Genomic DNA, 23,592 nt, shown 5'->3' with positions numbered 1-23,592 from the left:
ATGCCCAGGCATGTCATGGCCAGGCCAGACTGAAGCTAGGAGCCAGGGACTTCTTCTGGGTCTGCCACATGGGTGAAGGGGCCCAAAGACTTGGGCCATCCTCTGCTGCTTTTCCAGACCACAAACAGGGAGCTGGAAGGAAAGCGGGGCCTCTGGGACATGAACCAGCCCCAAAAGGGAACCTGGTGCATGAAAGGCAAGAACTTTAGCCACTAGGCTACCATGCTGGGCCCTGTTTTTTCAGTTTTTAAAAAATGTATTTGCTTGCTCAAAAGTCAGACAGAGAGAGAGAGAGAGACAAAGAGATTTTTTTTTTCCCATCAGCATGTTCACTGTCTAAATGGCTGCAACAACAGTGGATAAGCAGGGTGGAAGCCAGGATCCAGGAACTTCCTCTGATGTCCCACATGCTGCAGGGGCCTGAGCACCCAAATATCATCTTTCACTGCTTTCCCAGGCCTGCGGCAGGGAGCTGGATTGGAGGTGGAGCAGCCAGGACCCGAACAAGTGACCCAATAGGATGCTAGTGTCGCAGGTGGCAGTCTAACGCACTGTGCACAGTGCTAGCCTCCAAACACAAGCTTTCTAAATGCCAACATGAGGAGGTAATTAAAAGGATCCTTGGAAATGTTATATTTTAGTACTAGATGATGAGACTCTGGAGGGAGGTAATCAGGCTTTATTTTTCATATGTCAAAATCATGTTCATGTAGAATGCTGCAGAACAGTCACAAGGTAAGCCATACTCAGGAGGACGCAGTGCTCAGCACCTCTGTGCCTCATGTGATCCCCGAGGGTCTGTCCTGGCTTCTTCACTTCCCATCCAGCTCCCTGCTAAGAGCCTGAGATTGCAGCAGAGGACGGTCCATGTCTTAGGCCCCTGCACCCCCATGGGAGACCCAGAGAAGCTCCTGGCTCCTACATTGATTTGACACAGCCCTGACTGTTACAGCCGTTTGGGGAATGACCCAGCAAATGGATGACCTCTCTGAAACTCTTTCAAATCAAAATAAACAAACAAACAATAAGAGTAGCATGTGTTTTAGATTAACAAACTTGTAAGACTCTGATGAGCAACAGTTAGATGCTACACTCACATTTGCTTTAGAAACTCAGCGTTTCTATAGCCGTGGGTCCTGTGTGCCCCTCATGTTGGTTTTCTGGGGAACTTCTGAGAACTTTCCTGGTTTTGGCTCCACTCCCAGACCATCCCTGTGACCCACAGGACCTCCCTCTGGAGCTGTTTTCAAAGTGGATCTCAAGAATGCAGATTCTGAGAGGGTCTGAAACAGCCAAGCCTTCACAGGGCCCAGGTCCAGGGATCACTGCCAACCTGCCTGCAGACGTGGATTCTGGGATTCTGGCCACCTACAGAGACTTGCTCTGGTCTCTTCCAGAACACTACCCCCCACTTGCATGAGCACTAGATTCTACTTTCCTGGCTAGATCATGATGAAGAACCGTCCCTAGTCTCTTTATAGCTTTATAATGTCCTTATTTGTGGTGATGGTGGTAGATGTGTCTGTTGGCTTAACAAGAGCTAATTATCTACACACTTACACAAACACACCGCTGCCATTTACCTCCTCAGCAAATAGAGCTCTGGGAGACCGAGGGGGATGGGGGGTGCATACACAGCAGGTTTCCTTCCCATGGACCAAGGTGATACCATGTGTGTGGTCTGAGCCTCTCAAGGTTGCTCCTTCCCCTTTGCTATGTTTGTTTTAGGTCAGAGATGTTACTGGTTCTGGCAAATGAAGGTTGGGAGCAAGTCATCCTGAAGATTGTGGGAAAGATTTTACTCCCCATTGATGGGGAGGCCCTGCTGCACCTCTTTTGTCCTTTGGCACTTGTAGTTCCAGTGGCCACAGTGGAAGACTGTGTAGGCAGCTGTATTCATGGGAACCACGTGGTGGGAAGAAGTATAAATGGTGGCCTTGGTGAGCTGTGAATCCAGTCTGAGTCTTCCTGCTCAGGAAACGATGAATGTCTGGGTTGTGGACACTCTTTTTGGTGGTTGGATGGGGAGCAAGGATGACCTCAGGCATCCAATTGAACAATCATGATGAGTACTGGGTTGGCAGTGCAGGTGCCATGCAGGGATGGCAGGACCCCAGAAACAGGTAGCAGAGACAAGGGCACAAAAAGCAGACTCCACTGCCTGGGAACTGACTGTAATCTACGAAGTGGCACCCCCCCAGTCCCAAGAAAGGGAGACTGAATATGGAAGGAAGCAGTGACTGTTGTGGGACTAGTGTGTGAAGTGGGCACAGAAATGTATTATGGCTGAGGGATGAGCAGTAAGTCTTCTAAATGGCCAACACTGGTGAATGGGAAACCCAGTCTCCCATGCAAGACTGACACATTGTTACACTCAGTGAAGTGAGTCCTCCTGTGCTGCCAGCTACTACCTCCCTTGTATGTTTACCAAATACCTGGCATTGGTCCCACTGTCCTCATTGCAGCCTGGAGAAGTCGTCTGCTTCTGTTTGCAATGAACAAGTGTGCAGAGCTTGGGGAGGGACTAGGAAGCAGAAGCTCTCCATGAGCATCTTATCATAGAATACGCAGGATGAGCAGACAATGTGACAGGGTCTGAGAAGACAAATAAGAGCCAGAGAGAAAGAGCAAGTGCAAAGGATTCTTTGCATTGAAGATGGCTCCATGGCTGGTCACATGAAGAAGATTAGGGTTGTGCAGAAGGCATAGGGACCTATTGGGTCCCTGTCCATGGGTCATTGGGTCATGACCATTGGGTCATTGACCATGTTCAGGGAGGAATGCATAGAGCAGGGCAAGCATGTGTGGGATTGACCTACTTAGGCAATGTCCATAGGTCTAGGCCACACAGGACCTGTCCCTGGTCCCCGACTGTCTGGTTCCCGACTCTGGAGTGGCCAGGGAGATACTTGGCTTGGAATGAATGACACTGGGAAGCAGCTTGTTGAAGTGTTGCCTGTGAATTGTTTCCTTTGCACTAGAGAACTGCGCTTATGGGTCAAGGGTTTTTCTCCTCCAGGAACCTGAGGGCCCTGAGATGGTTAGTGTGTCCAGGGTCAAAATGTGGACACAGGAAAGAGAAATCACAGTGCACAGCCATAGGGCATGGCTGACACCCAGGCTAAGGAGGGGGCTCAGGAGCCAGCATTAAAATGCTGCCTAGGCTGGGCCTGCTTCTACAACATGGAGGACATTCTTTGTGTAGTGGTGTTGGTGATGGTGCTGCAGGGCCACATGCCTTGTGTATGTGTGTACAGGTACAATCACATGCATACACCCCCAGATGCGCACACACAGAGTCATGAAACCAATGAACACCACGGGTTACTCTGGTGAGACCATTTGTCAAGGAGTCTCCTCTCCCTGAGTTCTTCCTGCACACTACAGGGCACTGGTGGCAGCCATTCAGCTGAGCTGCTGCTGCCCACACCTGGGATTGTCTGGCATTTGACAGAAGCCCAAATTGACTCTGGTTCTTGAATTGCAGTCAAGCCAAAGCCCACAGCCGGGAGACATGATTCAGATTTCCTGCCATCCCCACCAGCACTGGGTCATGTATGTAGGAGATGGTTTTGGTGTCATGGACATATGTTACAAATATTCTTCTATAAGAGAGTGAATACAACTCACTTGTTGCCAGCCGCATCTGTATGTACTAGCCACATGCCGTACCCAAAATGGCGCCGGCCAGAGAAGCCACATCTTGGTGTTTGGTGGAGAGTCACGTAGATTTCGCAGTACTGCGCAGGCACCTAGTGCATGTGCAGTGAGCTGCGGCACCGCAGGCACGTAAACACTGGGACTGACGAATCCAGTCGCCCAGAACCCTGCGTAATCATGTCGCCGACCTATCATCGGCGGAGGCGGGGCCAGTCAGCACATAAGAGCAGACAGACTGCCAGGGTCAGGGCCTCTTTCCTCCTCATCTTGCTGTGCACAATAAATTTTACCGCAGAAGGCTTCACTCGCGTCTGCGTCTTATTGCTGGGCAGTAAGACACGTGGGCCCGACAACTGGTGCCGGAAACCCGGGACCTGGAGGGGGCCTCCCGTTTTGAACGGGACGAAGTCAGAACTGCGGCCAAAAAACAGGTAAGGAGCTCTGAGAGGGAGAACTTTCGGGTGACTAGGAGCATAAATCGGAGGTATATGAGCCGCCGCTTCTGGTTATAGACATGGGCGCACAGGTCTCTCTGGTGACATTTTTGCAGATGGTTTTTGCCCCCCGTAAGGGAGCAGTCAGAGAGAGTGACAAAGCCCTTCAGTCTGCCCAGGATAGTCTCTCAGAAACAGAGCGGGAGAGGAGAACCGGTTTGAAGCAAAAAATAAAGGTGAAACTGAAAGCGGGATCTTCCTCATCAAGTTCGGAGACTTCCGACGCGGAGGAAGGGTACAAGTGGGATAGGCGCTTAGAACATAAACAACCTGCAGGAAACAGAGGAGGATCAGAAAAGGAGAAGAAAGAGAATGGCGGTGCTATTGCGGCCACGCTCGGCCCATGGCCTCAGGGCTCTGGAGCCATTTCATCAATGGCTCCTCCTGCTGTGACGCCATCTGCCTCGCCCATGAATTGTGGTGCCGGCTCTTCCTTCATCGATGCAGCCACGCGCCGGGAACTTCAAAATATGTTCCCCGTCTTAGAAGAAGAAGGGGAAAGAGTTTACAGACAGGTAGATGCATTATTAGTGCGAGAATTGGCCATGTCTGTAAAGCAATATGGTCTTCACGCCAATTATACATTGTCCCTGGTAGAACGTATGGGGGGAATGAATATGACCCCCTCTGATTGGCAATTTGTGGTGAAGACTGTTCTCCCTAATATGGGATCATATCTAAATTGGAAGGGCCTATGGCAAGAGCTTTTGGCTGAGACTGCCCGCGCAAATCAACAGCGTGGCGGCGACGCTTTGACGTGGACTTATAATATGCTTTCCGGACAAGGCCAATACTCTGATGATCAAAATAGATATCCATGGCCAGTGTATACCCAGATCTCTACTGCAGCTATAAAGGCTTGGAAGGCCCTTTCACTTAAAGGGCAAGAGAAATTGGGCATTACACAGGTTAATCAGGAGCCGGATGAGCCCTTTGCTGATTTTGTGGCACGTGTAATGCAGAAGATGGGCATCAAATTAGTGACTGGCATCCCTTATAATCCACAAGGTCAGGGAATAATCGAACGTGCTCATCGCTCTATTAAGGAATTGTTGCAAAAACAAAAAACCACCTGGGAATCACTTGGTCTCGCCAGTCAGAGCCCTCAGGCCACTCTAGCCCTGGCTCTTTTCACCATCAATTTTTTACAGCTGGATGAGAAAGGCCTCAGTGCTGCAGATCGTCATTCCCTTAACACGGCGCAGGAGCAATCTTGGGTCAGGTGGAACGATGTTCTGGAGTCCAAATGGAAGGGCCCAGACCCAGTTATTAGGCAGGCTCGAGGAGCCATTTGTGTGTTTCCACAGGACGCCCCAGTTCCAGTTTGGGTTCCAGCTCGATTGACTCGTTCCTGTCCATCACCGCCTTCTGACGTTTCTGCAACCGCTGGAGCGCTTGCACAAGGATCTGACTTGGGGAAGATTCATGCAACCCCGCAATCAAAAACTCCTCCTACAATCCCACAGGACAATGGTGCCCTGCCCAGTGCAAACACGGCTGATGGTACAACTAATGGTCTGTATGGCACTGGTGAGGACCGTGATTGCTGATCCATGACGAGGAGTTTTGAGTGGTTTTCCACGACCCTTACTGGCCGCCCACTCAGCCCGAGTGTTTCCTCGATTTTTTCTTCTTTGGATTTGCCTTTTCTCCCTTATGATGATGTTAAGGAGAATGTGAGTAATTTTTTATTCCCCCTACAGGACGCGCTTTGTTTTCAAGCGTCTCCTGAGAACTTTAGTGTCAAGGTTTATGTGTTACTTCTATTCCTTTTCAAAATGTTTCAACGGCTGCTAATCTTTCTTGCCAGCTTTCTTCTTATCTTTTAGGAAATCGGACGAGAGAATTTGATATTTTACAGTCGGAGTTGAGAATTGCCATTGTCCAGATTAATTCTATACGGGTGGATCTTGTTGTTGCTGAAAACCTGGCCACTTGGATTTGGAACATCACTTCCCATATTAAGGAATGGGTGGGAGTGGTTGTGCTGATTGTGCTCTTGTGTGCAGGCTGTGCCTTATGCCTTTTTTGCCTGTGTCGTCTGAAACGCCACGCTCAGCGAGATCGTGTGGCAATACATCAAGCCCTACTAGCCATGCAGAATGGTGACTCCTTAATGGTATGGTTGAGCATGCTTCAACAGGCTTAGTTAAGAGCATGGACATCATGGCTCCTGCACCTCAGGCCATTATGGCAATGCACTGAGTTCGAGCATGATGCACCTGACTAGCCCTTGCACCTCGCAGGACTTGTCCATTGCACGCGAGAGGGTAGTCAATCTTATAACTGACTTGTCGAGACATTGCTCTTTACAACCACCGCGGTTGTAGCCCATGACGGGTAAGATAGACCCAGACAATTATCGGTCTAAGACAGGGACTACGTCAAGCCACACAGCCTCCCTATGACGGATCGTGCGCCTTGAGTCTACAACCTAAGACAGGCGAATACCAGCTTATTTTTCTATTGTATAAGAAGGAGGGAGATGTTGCCAGCCGCATCTGTATGTACTAGCCACATGCCGTACCCAAAATGGCGCCGGCCAGAGAAGCCACATCTTGGTGTTTGGTGGAGAGTCACGTAGATTTCGCAGTACTGCGCAGGCACCTAGTGCATGTGCAGTGAGCTGCGGCACCGCAGGCACGTAAACACTGGGACTGACGAATCCAGTCGCCCAGAACCCTGCGTAATCATGTCGCCGACCTATCATCGGCGGAGGCGGGGCCAGTCAGCACATAAGAGCAGACAGACTGCCAGGGTCAGGGCCTCTTTCCTCCTCATCTTGCTGTGCACAATAAATTTTACCGCAGAAGGCTTCACTCGCGTCTGCGTCTTATTGCTGGGCGGTAAGACACATGGGCGCGACACTCACTAAAAAGGATATAAGGGCACAATAAAAAGTTCTTGGAAAACAGAATTAAAAGATATCAGACCCTTCCCCTGAATACTCTGAAGACGCCTTGCCTGTAGTGTGAATTGCCCTGAGGGATGAAAAGGAACTGACCACATTGCTTTAGGAAGGAACTGGATGCTTGGGGCTGAAGGAGGGGAGCATGAAGGCCCTTCTTGCTTCTATAGCCTTCTCTTTAATGAAAGAAACAAGTACTTGACCAAAAATATATGTGTTCTAGGCTGTGGTCCTAGGGTTCATCTGGAGCCTGGGCATGTGGCTGCACTGTCACCTTCTCTGCCCAGGCAGGGATGCAATGAACGCCACCTGCCCCAGGTCTTTGCTTTCGCATGGCTTCCGGGGTCTCAGTTTCTGCTGCTCTGTCCACCCCGGGGCGGGGAGTGAGCTATGATCCCAGCAACCCCAGCACAAGGACATGGTGCTTCTTCCCACTTCTGCTTTGCGCAATTTAGTCACTGGGCCAACCCTACCTGACACTTCTGCAGCTGAGAGCAGTCAGACAGTCCTCCTGCTCAGGGTAATGGGGCAGTGATGTGATTGCAAGATAGCCAGACCATCACAGAGAGGCAAGGGGCTATGGCCATTGGGAGTAGAAGGAAGTGGCTACATCAACCCCACTCCCTCCCTCAAGCCAGAAGGAGAGAACTGTCCCTCTGTGACCCCTAGGAGGAGGGAGTGGCCAGCACGGAAGAGAATCTAGCCTGAGCAGTTGCCAGAACCTGGTTGTTTCAGTTTTACTTGTGGCCTCAGCCTCTCACACAGAAGCTGCTGTTTTGCTAAGAGCCTGCAGAAGGTAGGTTGTGAGTTCTGGTTTGCCCATCCATACGCCCTCCACTTGTGGACACAGGGCAGGCTGCCTCTCTGAGTCCTACCCACCCTTTCCTGTCCACTGGGCCTGGGGGTGTTGGCTGGGATCGGCTATCTGGAGAAGAGAACTTATTTGGGGTTTGGGTGAGGGTGCTGTGATTCCGTGCCTTTCAAAAAGCAGCTCAGGCACAGCCACCTGTCCTAGATTTTGACTCTGCTTGGCACCTGGGAATGGGAGGTGGGAGAATGGTTCCTGCCTGTCTTCTGGCCAGGCTCACTTGCTTTCCAGCTGCTTGGGTGGGGAGGGGCCAGGGCGGGGGCCACACCTGTGTTCTGGTGTCTTCTCTCATGCCATCAGCTTTGCAGTGCATGGCAGTGAGGTGGAAGATGGCTAAGGGAATCCAAGCAAAGCCTGCGGTCTCTGTGTTTCTATGATTCCCTCCCGGCTCTGCCTCCCTTATCCTGGGCTTGACGCAGGAGCAGAGAAGGGCTGCTAAAGCTGAGAAAATTTCAGAAACAGTTCAGTTAGAAGCTGTGTCTACACAACAGGTGGCCCCTCTTCCAAGACCCCTGTTGTCTCTGGGCCTGGAGGCTCAGCCTGGCTGTGTGATTGTTGGCCCCTGCTGCTCTCTTAAGCACACAATCATTCCCTTAATCAACTTGAGGCTGCTCTGCTTGTTGTTTGGACCTTGTCCAAGTCATGGCCCCAGGTTCCAAACACCCTAGTCCCTGCCTTCCTATGCTGCGTGCCCATGGCAGAGGTGCTGGCCTCTGGCTGACTCTGCAGTGGACACTCCCTTGGGAAACTCTCCCTGTGGGCTCCAGGCTCTCCCCCTTGCCCATCCTCTGATCTTGCTCATTCTCCTTCTCTCCTCTCTACGTGCAACTTATTGACTTAAAAAAAAAAACTTTTTTTAAATGTATTTGAAAGGTAGAGTTAAAGAGAGAGAGAGAGAGAGAGAGAATCTTGCAGTAGCTGGTTCACTCCCCAAATGCCTGCAGCAGCCAGGATTAGGTCAGGATGAAGCCAGGAGCTTACGATGGTGCAGAGACCTAAGCTCTTGGGTCATTTCTGCTGCCCTTTCAGACACTTAGCAGGGAGCATCACTGGAAGCGGGGTACCTGGAACCCGAATCAGTGTTCTGGTCTGGAATGCTGGCATTGTCGACCTTAGCTTAACCAACTGATGCTGCTGACCACACCTGAGCCAATTCCTCGGAGTCTCCCTCTTGAACTTTGGTTTCCTCTCTCCTGCCAATTTCCATAGCTGCGCCCTGCCCTTGTTTAACGATTAAATATTTGTGTATGAACCTTGGTCTTTCATTTGATATATTTCCATACATAAGCAGGTGGAGAAGGGAAAACGAAACTTTGTTATCAATGAAAGACTGGGTCTGCAGGCGGCTGCACACAGGCCATCTTCTGGATATAAGATGGCTTTGCTGAGTCCCCAGACACAGTGGTAGCGAGAAAGGTTCAAGATCCTGTTCAAAAATCAACTGCTGAGCCATTGCTCTGCACATTGTTGTGGTTTTAAATCAGGTTTCTGAACTACAGTTGATCTAGAATGTGCCTGTTTCTTGTCCTTTATTTACCAGCTTTGCAGAATAGATTGGTGATTCCTTTGCATCATTCAGTTATACCCCATGGGTTTTAGAAATATCAGTATGAACATATGGGTTTCAATGTATTTTTAATACCCAGTCCATGTGTGATAACTGAAATCTGTCCTAACTTTGATCTAGCTGATTTTTGGGCTAAAAAAGAATTCTTTTTAATTTGATTTGTAAGGGATAGGTGGAGATGAGAAAGCAAGAGAGAAAGAGAGAGATCTCCCATCTGCTCGTTCACTTCTCCAGATGCCTGCTACAGCCTGGTTGAAGTCAGGAGCCAGAACCCCATCTTGGTCTCTTTTGGTGAGAGGATCTGAGTACTTGAACCATCACCTTCTGGTTCCCAGGAGCTGGAATGGAGAGCAGAGCTGAGACTCAAAATCAGACACCCCAAAATTGGGATGCAGGTGTCCCTGATGTGTCATGTCTTCTGTGCCCTAATACCCACTCCTTCAGAAGACCCTTGATCTGGCCATCAATGTCTAGCCAGCTGTGTCTGACCCCAGCTCCCAGCCAGTGGTCTTTGTACCACACTCATCCGTGGCTTAGCTTCCTGAACAAGGTGGACCTGACCTTTGTGGCTTGGCTCAGCCTAGTCAGAGGGTGGAGTTGTAATTGCTGACCTCAGAATGGTGGCAAGGGCAACATTCTTTCTGCTTGGGCTGAAGCACACTGCCCCGTCATGAATTGCAGGCACACTTGCTAACTCTCACCCGGCATCTGGCCTGAGCCCAGACGTCAGCCGTCTCAGGCTTCCTGGTTTGGTCTGGATTGCTAAAGGCACAAACACAGAGAGGAAGAGAGGGTGAGAGAAGAGAAGAAAGGGAAGGAAGAGAGGGAAGACAGAGAGAGAGAGAGAGAGAGAGAGAGAGAGAGAAGCTGAGAGAGCGAGTGAGAGGAGAGAGAGATCACTGGCTCACTTTCCAGATGCTCACAACAACAGCCATGGCTGGGTCAGGCTGAAGCTGAGAGTCAGGAAGTCTGGCCAGGCCTCCCACACGAGAGCAGGAACCCAGGCACTTGGGCCATCACCTGCTGCCACCCAGGGTGCTTATTAGCAAAAGGCTGAGTAGCAAGCAGAGAGCTGGGACTAGAACCAAACCCTCTGATATGGCAGATGGGCATCCTAAGAGTAGTGCCCCACTGCACCACAATGCTTACCTCCACCAAAAGTAATGTAGACTTAACTGTTTGCTCTTCCCTTCCTGAGACCCATTCTGCTCCTCTTGAGGTGGAGCAATGCTCTTCTCCCCCAAAGATACAATGGGGGACATGAGTTGAGTGTTCCACACTGGGTTTGGTGTTGTGGACTTTGCACATTTGACTCAAAGGATGACCCAGGCTAACGTGTGTGACATGTGGTCATCACTGAGATGTTTCAGGTGTCACCTGCTGACACACATGGTATGTTCATGCCCAGCTCATTTGCACCATTTCTCACACTCCTGATCCCTACTGGCCATGATCCTCTTCATCACCATCAGATTCCCAATTTAACACCTTCATGGCACAGCAGCCCTAGCAAATGGTGAGGATTCTTCCCAGTCTAACCAGTGCTCCCTTGTCCCTGCAGCAATGAGCAGAGTGAGACTGCAGTCAGAGTCGGGAGTCCTTGCAAGTCAGGTTCTAGAATGTTCTTTTCAAAGCTTCACTCCTACCTGTCTCTGGCTTCTCTATTGTAGGCTTCTCAGACACCAAAAGATAAAGATCTGTCTGAGAATTTTCACATTGGCTTTTTACCATACTTGTGGCACTGGAACTTCCTCCAAGTGGAGGCTCTGCAGCTGCCTTTCCAGGTTGCTGAGCTAGACCAGGAAGTGCTGGCATGGCTGCACGGTATGTGGTCACAAACCCTGCTGATCCTGCACTACCAGGAAGCACATTCTTCAGCACTGGATCATCCTCATGGGACATTTGGCTTGAATAAGTGAGTAAGGATTCTCCTTCTAAGTACACTACTGAGATGGGGAGGATAAACAGAGGCATGGGAACATGTTTGTATTTTGCTGCCTGGTGTAGTTGGCACTCTTGAAGTTCAGTTGACGTAATCACACCCCTTTCCCTGCTGGGTGTATCAAAGGCTACCTGTTCTTATCTGTCAGTTGGTGAAAAGGTGGTTCTGGACCTTTGTTCATTTTATGGGGGTGAGTGGTTCAGCTCCAGCTAGACCTTCTCTACCTGCTCAGCATCCCCCAAATGCCCCAGAGCCTACATGTTGGTTGTTCTGGAGGAGTAAGCCACAGCCAACAGCAGTCATTTCCTTCAAGCAGTCCACCCAGGCTGGCTGTGCTGTGTGATGGAAGCAGAATGCAGGGGGATCCTGGCTGCTCTGCTCATGGACTGACTTGGAGCACGTGGCTGCACTCTGTGTGGAGCCAGGATAAACTTCCCTTCCTCCCAGGACCAGGTGCAGGTGCAGGGTTGGAGCATGATGGCTTCAAGGAGAATGGTGGGCCCTGGAAGCCACTCACCTGCTAAACGGCAGGGACCCGGGTGAAATAGATCTCCCCTGTATGCCCTGGGCTGCTACACAGCAGGTGTGTGCACACACGTGTATGTATCTTTGAGAGGTTTATTGCACACTGGAAAGAAGAATTCAGGACTGAGGGGACTTCAAGCTGAAAATGGCATGAAGCTCGGCTTGGAGCAGGCATAGCACAAAAGAGGAAGTATAAGGGATCTTTGGAAGGCTCAGGGAATCCTTGGATAAAAAAAAAAAAATGAAATCCACGCATAGTTTGTTCATGGTTTGTGTTTCCCATGAACTTTTTCAAGACTCTGCACACATTGTTGCCTGATTTGTTTGGGAATGAGAGATCGACATTCAACCAAGGTGAGGAGTGCTGGCCAAACATCTTTGTAGCTGACAAGTTGTGGAAGATCCTGTTCATGTGAGAGTAGCTTTGCTTTATTTCTGTACAGAGCCAGCATTTTGGGGAGAAATCAGGATGAAGTTATGTGACTTTGGGGGTTTGGTTTAAGACTATATTCAAACTGTGCATTCCATTTTGGTTAATTTTCAGAAATACATATTCAAATGTACTTTTATTTCTTTTTTCAAATTATTTATTTATTTATTTATTTGGAAAGGCAGATTTCTAGAGAGCAAGACAGAAAGAAAGATCTTCCATCTGCTGGTTTATTCCCCAAATGTCTTCAAGGATTGTGATCAAGCCAATCTGAAGCCAGGAGCCAGGAGCCTCCCCTGGGTCTCCCACATGGCTGCAGGGTCCCAAGGTTTTGGATCATTCTCCACTACTTTTTCATGTCATCACCAGGCAGCAGGACAGGAAGTAGAGCAGCTAAAACAGGAACTGGTACCCAAACAGGATGCTGGTATTTGAAGAGAGCGGATGAGCCATCATGCCAGCCATGAGGCTGATGAATTTAAAGCAGTCATTAAAGAAACTTATATATGGAGGCTGGAGTATCAGCTATGTCTGTAGCAAGGAGGATGGCTCACAGAATCATCATAAATTACCTATTTATTTCATAGCACACACACACATGATCAAGAGCAAAAATATCCTCACCTACTGGTTCATGTCCTCTGGGCCTGCCGGGAAAGGGCAGATGGACCCTAGCACCCAGGGAGGACCCAGCTCTCAGCAGGACTGCTCAGTCTGTGGCCCAAGGTCCATCTGCCTCCCACTGGTAGCTTCAGGCTCAGTCACTAGCCATTGTCTCACTTTAGCTTCTCAGCAGCCTGGGTAAAACTGGACAGGCAGGGTCCTCCTAGGACAGATGAATCAGAAAACTGAAGGCTTGGATGACACAGCCCTCAGCTACCTTGGTCCCTTCCATTTAGAAGTGATAGAACAGGGCCCTGGGACAAGGTCAGGGGACAAATGGGACATGGCTAGCTAAGGTTGATGGGGAATGAGCTAGGATCCTGAAGGTGGGCCTTGGTCATGCTCAGGGGTCCTCTTTTCCATTATGGCAAATGTCACTTGCAGTTTCTTGCATGGTGCTGGTCCTGTTCAGGGAGTCCACTGATTTTTCCTAGGCTGGTGATGGAGACCTGGTTTTGTATTAGTTCAAGCTCTGTTTCTTCAAGGCATATGTAGACTGACCTGGTCCTTGAAAATGTTTATTTGAGACAGGGAGAAACCAGAGACCTGAGACCCTGATGACTTCCCAAAGATCCATCCAGGCCCGAGCTTGACCTGTTTTTGAATTTCAGCCTATGCAAGATGTACAGGTCCTTGGGAAGGGGGCCAAGAGCAGTGAGGCTGCTCTCAGCATGCTTGCTCGGTCTGTGGCCCGTGGTCCATCTGCTCCCCACTGACTTAGTCTCGGTCACTAACCATTGTTTCAGCCCAGCTTCCCAGTAGCCAGGGTGAAACTGAGGAGGTGGGGACCTCCCAGGAAAGATGAATCAGAAAACTGGAGGCTTGGATGTCACAGCCCTCAGCTACCTTGGACCCTTCCATTTATAAGTCATAGAACAGGGTCCAGGGCCTGGTTGGGGGACGAGTGGGACAGGGCTGGCTAAGGTTGATGGGGAGTGATTATTCTGAGGGTGGACCTTGGTCATGCTCAGGGGTCCTCTTTCACACTATTGCAAATGTCCCCTCACTTGCAGGTACTCGCATGGTGCTGGTTCTAGTCGGGGAGCCAGTGACTTTTTCTAGGCCGGTGATGGAGACCTGGCTATCTACCAGCTTAAGCCCTGATTCTTTCAGGGACATGTGAACCCACCTGGTGCTTGAAAACCTTTTTTAACACAGGAAGAAACCAAAGACCTGGGATCCCCTGGTGATTTCCCAAAAAGCCATCCAGGCTTCAGTTTGACCTGTTCTTGAATTTCAGCCTATGCAAGATGGACAGATCCTTGGGGATGGGGCCAAAGGCAGTGAGGCTGCCTCAGCTGGAACCTGCTCTCAGCCTCAGTGACCCTGTGCCAGGCTAACATGATGGTTTCCATAGGTGAATTTGCAGGAGCTGGAGTGTCTGTCTTGGCTGAGAGAGCCATAGTGAAGATGGAACTGCTGTCCGAGGTGGCTGGGATGTACGAGTACCGGGTCAATAACAAGCATGACGACAAGTACGAGCCACTGCCTTTCTACATGACTGTTCAGTGGGCCATGGAGGAGGTGGACAAGGAGGTGCCCTACTCGTTGACCCAAGACAACTGCGAGCATTTCGTGAACGAACTGCGCTATGGGATCCCCCGCAGTGACCAGGTGTGTTCTCATTCAGGGTCCCCCTGACCCAGGAGCTAGACCATGTCCTCACGCCAGGCTCTGGTCACCTGCCATGACTGGGCCCGGGGTACAGCAGGGTTCATGCACAAGACAGCAGAGAAGGACTTCTCACCCTTGGAACTGTCACATTCTGGTGGGGACAGTGATATGAGAGTGGATGACCCAAATCAAAGCAGATGGAGGTGATGGCCAAGGAAGGGAGTGGTAGGTCTGCAAGGCCGTGTTCCCCGGGCAAGCCAAGTCTCTGCATTTATTTCAGAGATGGGCACAGCGGACTGGATCCTGTCCTGGGGTGTAGCTTACCAGTTCCTGCTATAACGTCTTCTTCACATTCTAGGGTTGTGCATTCAGCTCACTCAGCCAGTGAGACACCTCTCTGTGCAATTTACACAGTATTCTTCTCCTGCTTATTGGGCAGCTTGCAATGGCAGGGAGAATGCCAGAGTGAGAAGTTCCAGGCCACTCATGTTCTGGGCACCAATGTGAAAACTCCCCATGGTGCCCAGCGGTGGTTGTGCTAACTAGGACTCCCCTCTTTGGGGCTGAGCATTAAAGGCACTTCCAAAGATTGTTGTTAGGTTCAAGTTCAGGTCCAGAACCAGGCAACCTGACAGAATAAACTTCAGTGCAAAGGAAATTACTGGGGTGCTTTTAGGCGAGGTTCATTGGTTCAGCACAGGCAGTGGGGCCAGGGAATGTATGCCTGAAGGTTAAGGGGAGACAGCACAGAAATAGACAGTGGGAAGAGAGAGAGAGCGAGAGAGAGAGAAGCTGAGTGAGAGAGCGAGTTAGAGAGAGAGAGAAAGGGAGTCTGACATTCTGCTCCCTGGTGGGAGACGGCCCCTACCACTTCCACCTTGGCAGGGTGACCATGTGAAGGAAATGGCCGCCCAGGGTTTACAGCACTGGGCTTTTACACATTTTAGGTGTGGGGGATGGGGGCGTTTGCAGCTCCTAGTTTATGCGTGCTTGTGACGTGTTGTGATGGTGGATATTGGTCTGATGCACAGACTCAGCATCTGCATCATTTCTGGATGGGAATATCTGCTTGACCTTGGCAAAGATGGCATTGAGGCTAGGAAAGCTCTCTTGTGTTGTTTGTGGCCAGAGGGAGGCAGGAAGGAGAGAGAGCAGTGGAACCCGGCTGGCTGCTTGGTGTTCCAAGGTTGCCGGGTGTTCCTGGCTTGGGATCAGTTTCCCTGTACTTCAGCAGTTCCTTCTGTTCAGCCTTTCATTCCAGCCTTTTTGTGTTATGGTGCTGGTGCCGGTCGGTGGAAGAGCGGCTGCTGAGAGGGTTAGGCTAGAACGTGAGTGAGTGGAGGCTTGTATTGGCCTAGGAAGAGTTGGTTAAAATGTTGTCTAGTGAGGCCCTGAGAAACAGACAGGGTGCAACGAAGAAACAAAGTAGCCTGCATGGTGTGGCAAAGAAAAATGCTTTTGATCATATAGTGTGTACGTTCTAGAACAGGGCTCTGGTCTGAGATAGTCCAGCCTGCTTCTTCTCCAGTGTGCCCTCATTGCCTCCCTCTGCTTGTGGCAAAGGAGGAACCTGCAATAAAGCCAGGGCTCCAGCAGAAGGCAGCCGAGAGAGCCACAGTGCCAGCTAGCACTCTCACTGCCTATCTCTCAACTAACTCTTGACAACCTCCGAGTATAACTTCCCTGGCCCCTTGCCTGTGCTGGATCAGTGAACCTCACCTGGGATGGCTCCCAGTAAAGCTTACTTTGAGCTGAACTTTATTCCATGTGGCTGCCTAGTTGTGTTCCCAAACTCTAACCTAACAATGTCCTTCCCAAGCACTGGCCTTGGAGCTGGGCCTTCTCTGTCCTTCCAAGGGTCATAGCTCAAGTGGGCAGAATGCCTTAAGTCTGCACCTCTCTTCTATTTCATTCATGTCTTGCCCTGGCACCTCTGTCCACTCAATCTCATGGTTTGCAATTTCCTGTGTTTCTGATTTTGCTGAGCCCAGGCTGGTCGCCTGCCCCTACCATCTGCCCAGGGGTCTCTGCCTTGGCTCCTCTATCACTGGTGACTCAGGTGTCTTTACAAGTTCCGTGAAATGTTGTCTGGTCACAATCATGCAGATCACTAGGAAAGGAAATGATTTTGTGTGTACTTGAACAAAATGGGCTGGCTGTGCCTGCTTCCATATCTCCGGCCATTCCTGCATTCAAATTTGTCGACATCTGCTGTTAGTGGGATTTTGTACTTGTCAGTGTTTGTCATCAGGTTTCACCTTGGAAGGTGGCACTAAAATGCCTGCCACCCAGGGTGATGGGACACATGATGCAAAGGTGGGCCTGGGGCATGCCTGGCACTAGGCTGACCCAGCTATTCTCAAAGGCTCTCCAGATCTCTCAAACACTGGGTCTCGAAGGCTCAGGGCAGCGTGCTGAGGGGAGGGGCAGTCCATCTTCCCGTTTCTGTGGTTTCTCAGTGTATCTGTTTCCTATTTCTAAATGTTTACGTATTTGGATGACATGTAGCAGCGAGGGAAGGGAGGTGAAAATGGCAGGGAAGAAAAGAAGGGATAGAGAGAGAGAGAGGTGAAGGGAGAGGGGCAGGGAGAGTGAAGTGAGGGGAGGGGAAAGGGAGAGAAGAGGCAAAGGAGAAGGAGAGGGTAAGAGAGAAGGAAAAGGGAAGGGGAAGGGAAGTAGGGGAGGGGGAGAAACAGGAAGAGAAAGGGGAGGGAAGAGGAAAGAGGAGGGGAAGGAGAGGAGAGAGGCAAGGAGGGAGGAAGGCGTGCCCTGCTTCCTGTTTCCTCTGTGAGGGGGCACAGAGGACAGGACCTGGCCGTGGGACAGGTCATAGGGATGTTTCCAGCCAGATCCCTGCCACTGAGCCATGCTATCTCTCTTCCACTGCAGGTCCAGGAAGCAGCCCAAAACGTGGTCATGGCAGTACTCTTGGTTATTCTGAGCGTGGGAATGAGAATGAGAATGTATCATAACAATGACATACTGTATCAATTCACATTAAAAACTATGTGACTATCATAGTTGACATATGCAAATATGTCAATAATACACATTTAAAATCTTATCTCCAAAATAATAAATATAATATTATGCAAAAAATGCATCAAAAGCAAAAAAAAAAGAAAACACAAAAACAAAAAACCTGACTGCCTGTGCTGTGCAGTGGTTCCCGTAGTGTAGCAGGAACTGTTGTCACCAAGCTTGGATAATAAAGACTCCTCCAAACATCCTACCCTGTGTCCTGTGTGAGTGCTCTCTCTCTCTGTAACAGCGAGCTTCTGATAAGCTGGGCCCAGAGCCTTGGTCCCTGTCCCTCCATGGTGCACTGTCACCATGGTCTCTTCTGTGTGTCCTTGGGCTCCAGGGCCAGGGCCCCTGTGGGAAGAGCCAGTGGATGCCTGCTTAAGATCTCCAGCAGATCAGATGACCCTGAACAATAGAACTTTGGGTTATAATGAACTTAAACCAAAGGTTACTGGGAACTTCCTGTCTGCTCAGAGACTGGCTCCAGGGGAAATTCTGTCAACATGTGTGGCTTCCCCAGAGAGCTCATCCACCGGGGAATGTTGACTCCAATGACTGGCAAGAGACTGAAGCTCCATAGCTCATCCTGGGGAATGAGACATTGCCTGGCACGTGCTGCTGTGAGCGCTGCACCCAGTTACCCTATCTGTGTGTTATCTTCTTCAGTTCCCAGCTCCTCTTCCAACCCTTAAAGTCCCACACACCTAATTTTTTGTGTGTTGATCTTTTAAATTCACACTAAAAATGATGTGTTCTCATAGCATGCCATGCGATGCCCTGATGCGTGTGGGTTTGGGTCATGTGCCAACCAGACAATGCCTATGTCTCCTCAAACCTTTGTCATGTCTTTGTGATGAACTACAAGGCACTCAGCTGTCATCTTTAGTCATGCTGTCAGGCAATGGCGTGCCAGAACTTACTTCTCCATCTAGCTGGGACTTCATACTTGCTGGCCAATTTCTCCATGGTTCCTGCCCCTGCTCTGCCCAGCCTCTGGCAGCTGCTCTTCCACCCTCAGCTTTCACAGATGCCACAGATGCGTGACGTCATGCATTTTGGACATCCCAAGCCTGGCTTCTTTCACTGAGCACAATGGCCTGCTGTTCTATCTCATCACAATGGCGAGATTTGTACTTTCTGATGACTGACTAGTGCTCCAGTGTGTTCAGGGAATGATGGAATGAAGGATTCAGGGGAGTCTGGTGACAGGATGTTGGTACTGGTATGAGAGATCCACCCATCCCACACTGGTGCTGGCTCAATTACGACAACAACATCAACGTCTGGGTGCCAGGACTGAGTCAGCACATTCTCTGCACTGCACTGACTCACTTCCCCAGATGCCCAGGCATGTCATGGCCAGGCCAGACTGAAGCTAGGAGCCAGGGACTTCTTCTGGGTCTGCCACATGGGTGAAGGGGCCCAAGGACTTGGGCCATCCTCTGCTGCTTTTCCAGACCACAAACAGGGAGCTGGAAGGAAAGCGGGGCCTCTGGGACATGAACCAGCCCCAAAAGGGAACCTGGTGCATGAAAGGCAAGAACTTTAGCCACTAGGCTACCATGCTGGGCCCTGTTTTTTCAGTTTTTAAAAGATGTATTTGCTTGCTCAAAAGTCAGACAGAGAGAGAAGAAAGAGAGAGAGAGAGATTTTTTTTTCCCATCAGCTTGTTCACTGTCTAAATGACTGCAACAAAAGTGGATAAGCTGCTTTCCTAGGCCTGCGGCAGGGAGCTGGATTGGAGGTGGAGCAGCCAGGAACTGAACAACTGACCCAATAGGATGCTAGTTTCGCAGGTGGCAGTCTAACACACTGCACAGTGCTAGCCTCCAAACACAAGCTTTCTAAATGCCAACATGACGAGATAATTAAAAAGATCCTCAGAAATGTTATATTTTAGTACTAGATGATGAGACTCTGGAGGGAGGTAATCAGGCTTTATTTTTCATATGTCAAAATCATGTTCATGTAGAATGCTGCAGAACAGTCACCAGGTAAGCCATACCCAGGAGGACGCAGTGCTCGGCACCTCTGTGCCTCATGTGATCCCCGAGGGTCTGTCCTGGCTTCTTCACTTCCCACCTAGCTCCCTGCTAATAGCCTGAAATTGCAGCAGAGGACGGTCCATGTCTTGGGCCCCTGCACCCCCATGGGAGACCCAGAGAAGCTCCTGGCTCCTACATTGATTTGACACAGCCCTGACTGTTGCAGCCGTTTGGGGAATGACCCGGCAGATGGATGACCTCTCTGAAACTCTTTCAAATCAAAATAAACAAACAATAAGAGTAGCATGTGTTTTAGATTAACAAACTTGTAAGACTCTGATGAGCAACAGTTAGATGCTACACTCACATTTGCTTTAGAAACTCAGCATTTCTGTAGCTGTGTGTCCTGTGTGCCCTCATGTTGGTTTTCTGGGGAACTTCTGAGAACTTTCCTGGTTTTGGCTCCACTCCCAGACCATCCCTGTGACCCACAGGACCTCCCTCTGGAGCTGTTTTCAAAGTGGATCTCAAGAATGCAGATTCTGAGAGGGTCAGAAACGGCCAAGCCTTCACAGGGCCTAGGCCCAGGGATCACTGCCAACCTGCCTGCAGACGTGGATTCTGGGATTCTGGCCACCTATAGAGACTTGCTCTGGTCTCTTCCAGAACACTACCCCCCACTTGCATGAGCACTAGATTCTACTTTCCTGGCTAGATCATGATGAAGAACCGTCTCTAGTCTCTTTATAGCTTTATAATGTCCTTATTTGTGGTGATGGTGGTAGATGTGTCTGTTGGCTTAACAAGAGCTAATTATCTACACACTTACACAAACACACCGCTGCCATTTACCTCCTCAGCAAATAGAGCTCTGGGAGACCGAGGGGGATGGGGGTCCATACACAGCAGGTTTCCTTCCCATGGACCAAGGTGATGCCATGTGTGTGGTCCGAGCCTCTCAAGGTTGCTCCTTCCCCTTTGCTATGTTTGGTTTAGGTCAGAGATGTTACTGGTTCTGGCAAATGAAGGTTGGGAGCAAGTCATCCTGAAGATTGTGGGAAAGATTTTACTCCTCATTGATGAGGAGGTCCTGCTGCACCTCTTTTGTCCTTTGGCACTTGTAGTTCCAGTGGCCACAGTGGAAGACTGTGTAGGCAGCTGTATTCATGGGAACCACGTGGTGGGAAGAAATATAAATGGTGGCCTTGGTGAGCTGTTGAATCCAGTCTGAGTCTTCCTGCTCAGGAAACGATGAATGTCTGGGTTGTGGACACTCTTTTTGGTGGTTGGATGGGGAGCAAGGATGACCTCAGGCATCCAATTGAACAATCATGATGAGTACTGGGTTGGCAGTGCAGGTGCCATGCAGGGATGGCAGGACCCCAGAAACAGGTAGCAGAGACAAGGGCACAAAAAGCAGACTCCACTGCCTGGGAACTGACTGTAATCTACGAAGTGGCACCCGCCAGTCCCAAGAAAGGGAGACTGAATGTGGAAGGAAGCAGTGACTGTTGTGGGACTAGTGTGTGAAGTGGGCACAGAAATGTATTATGGCTGAGGGATGAGCAGTAAGTCTTCTAAATGGCCAACACTGGTGAATGGGAAACCCAGTCTCCCATGCAAGACTGACACATTGTTACACTCAGTGAAGTGAGTCCTCCTGTGCTGCCAGCTACTACCTCCCTTGTATGTTTACCAAATATCTGGCATTGGTCCCACTGTCCTCAGTCCAGCCTGGAGAAGTCGTCTGCTTCTGTTTGCAATGAACAAGTGTGCAGAGCTTGGGGAGGGACTAGGAAGCAGAAGCTCTCCATAAACAACTTGTCATAGACTACCCAAGATGAGCAGACAATGTGACAGGGTCTGAGAAGACAAATAAGAGCCAGAGAGAAAGAGCAAGTGCAAAGGATTATTTGCATTGAAGATGGCTCCATGGCTGGTCACATGAAGAAGATTAGGGTTGTGCAGAAGGCATAGGGACCTATTGGGTCCCTGACCATGGGTCATTGGGTCATGACCATTGGGTCATTGACCATGTTCAGGGAGGAATGCATAGAGCAGGGCAAGCATGTGTGGGATTGACCTACTTAGACAATGTCCATAGGTTCTAGGCCACACAGGACCTGTCCCTGGTTGTCTGGTTCCCGACTCTGGAGTGGCCAGGGAGATACTTGGCTTGGAATGAATGACACTGGGAAGCAGCCTGTTGAAGTGTTGCCTGTGAATTGTTTCCTTTGCACTAGAGAACTGCGCTTACGGGTCAAGGGTTTTCCTCCTCCAGGAACCTGAGGGCCCTGAGATGGTTAGTGTGTCTAGGGTCAAAATGTGGACACAGGAAAGAGAAATCACAGTGCACAGCCATAGGGCATGGCTGTCACCCAGGCTAAGGAGGGGGCTCAGGAGCCAGTATTAAAATGCTGCCTAGGCTGGGCCTGCTTCTACAACATGGAGGACATTCTTTGTGTAGTGGTGTTGGTGATGGTGCTGCAGGGCCACATGCCTTGTAAATGTGTGTACAGGTACAATCACATGCACACACCCCCAGATGCGCACACACAGAGTCATGAAACCAATGCACACCACGGGTTACTCTGGTGAGACCATTTGTCAAGGAGTCTCCTCTCCCTGAGTTCTTCCTGCACACTGCAGGGCACTGGTGGCAGCCATTCAGCTGAGCTGCTGCTGCCCACACCTGGGATTGTCTGGCATTTGACAGAAGCCCAAATTGACTCTGGTTCTTGAATTGCAGTCAAGCCAAAGCCCACAGCCAGGAAACATGATTCAGATTTCCTGCCATCCCCACCAGCACTGGGTCGTGTATGTACGAGATGGTTTTGGTGTCATGGACATATGTTACAAATATTCTTCTATAAGAGAGTGAATACAACTCACTAAAAAGGATATAAGGGCACAATAAAAAGTTCTTGGAAAACAGAATTAAAAAATATCAGACCTTTCCCCTGAATACTCTGAAGACGCCTTGCCTGTAGTGTGAATTGCCCTGAGGGATGAAAAGGAACTGACCACATTGCTTTAGGAAGGAACTGGATGCTTGGGGCTGAAGGAGGGGAGCATGAAGGCCCTTCTTGCTTCTATAGCCTTCTCTTTAATGAAAGAAACAAGTACTTGACCAAAAATATATGTGTTCTAGGCTGTGGTCCTAGGGTTCATCTGGAGCCTGGGCATGTGGCTGCACTGTCACCTTCTCTGCCCAGGCAGGGATGCAATGAACGCCACCTGCCCCAGGTCTTTGCTTTCGCATGGCTTCCAGGGTCTCAGTGTCTGCTGCTCTGTCCACCCCGGGGTGGGGAGTGAGCTATGATCCCAGCAACCCCAGCACAAGGACATGGTGCTTCTTCCCACTTCTGCTTTGCGCAATTTAGTCACTGGGCCAACCCTACCTGACACTTCTGCAGCTGAGAGCAGTCAGACAGTCCTCCTGCTCAAGGTAATGGGGCAGTGATGTGATTGCAAGATAGCCAGACCATCACAGAGAGGCAAGGGGCTATGGCCATTGGGAGTAGAGGGAAGTGGCTGTGCCAACCCCACTCCCTCCCTCAAGCCAGAAGGAGAGGACTGTCCCTCTGTGACCCCTAGGAGGAGAGTTTGGCCAGCACAGAGGAGGAGCTGGCCTGAGCAGTTGCCAGATCCTGGTTGTTTCAGTTTCACTTGTGGCCTCAGCCTCTCACACAGAAGCTGCTGTTTTGCTAAGAACCTGCAGAAGGTAGGTTGTGAGTTCTGGTTTGCCCATCCATACGCCCTCCACTTGTGGACACAGGGCAGGCTGCCTCTCTGAGTCCTACCCACCCTTTCCTGTCCACTGGGCCTGGGGGTGTTGGCTGGGATCGGCTATCTGGAGAGGAGAACTTATTTGGGGTTTGGGTGAGGGTGCTGTGATTCCGTGCCTTTCAA

At 50.2% G+C, this 23,592-nt stretch overlaps 1 protein-coding gene across 1 annotated transcript; it reads left to right on the top strand.

Annotated features, from left to right (window-relative positions):
• The first annotated feature begins 14,398 nt into the window (after window positions 1-14,398).
• On the top strand, window positions 14,399-23,476 carry LOC121157559 (phospholipase A and acyltransferase 2-like). Its single transcript, XM_040981845.1, has 2 exons — window positions 14,399-14,671; window positions 23,243-23,476. The coding sequence occupies exons 1-2, from the start codon at window positions 14,399-14,401 to the stop codon at window positions 23,474-23,476; spliced, it is 507 nt and encodes a 168-aa protein (XP_040837779.1).
• The last annotated feature ends 116 nt before the right edge of the window (window positions 23,477-23,592 follow it).

The sequence above is a fragment of the Ochotona curzoniae genome, unplaced genomic scaffold (genome assembly GCF_017591425.1).
Source record: "Ochotona curzoniae isolate NIBS_2020 unplaced genomic scaffold, NIBS_Ocur_1.0 contig_3527, whole genome shotgun sequence".
NCBI classification, from domain to species: Eukaryota; Metazoa; Chordata; class Mammalia; order Lagomorpha; family Ochotonidae; genus Ochotona; species Ochotona curzoniae.
The sequence above is the reverse complement of the archived record's forward strand: the minus strand, read 5'-3'. Positions and strand labels throughout refer to the sequence as shown.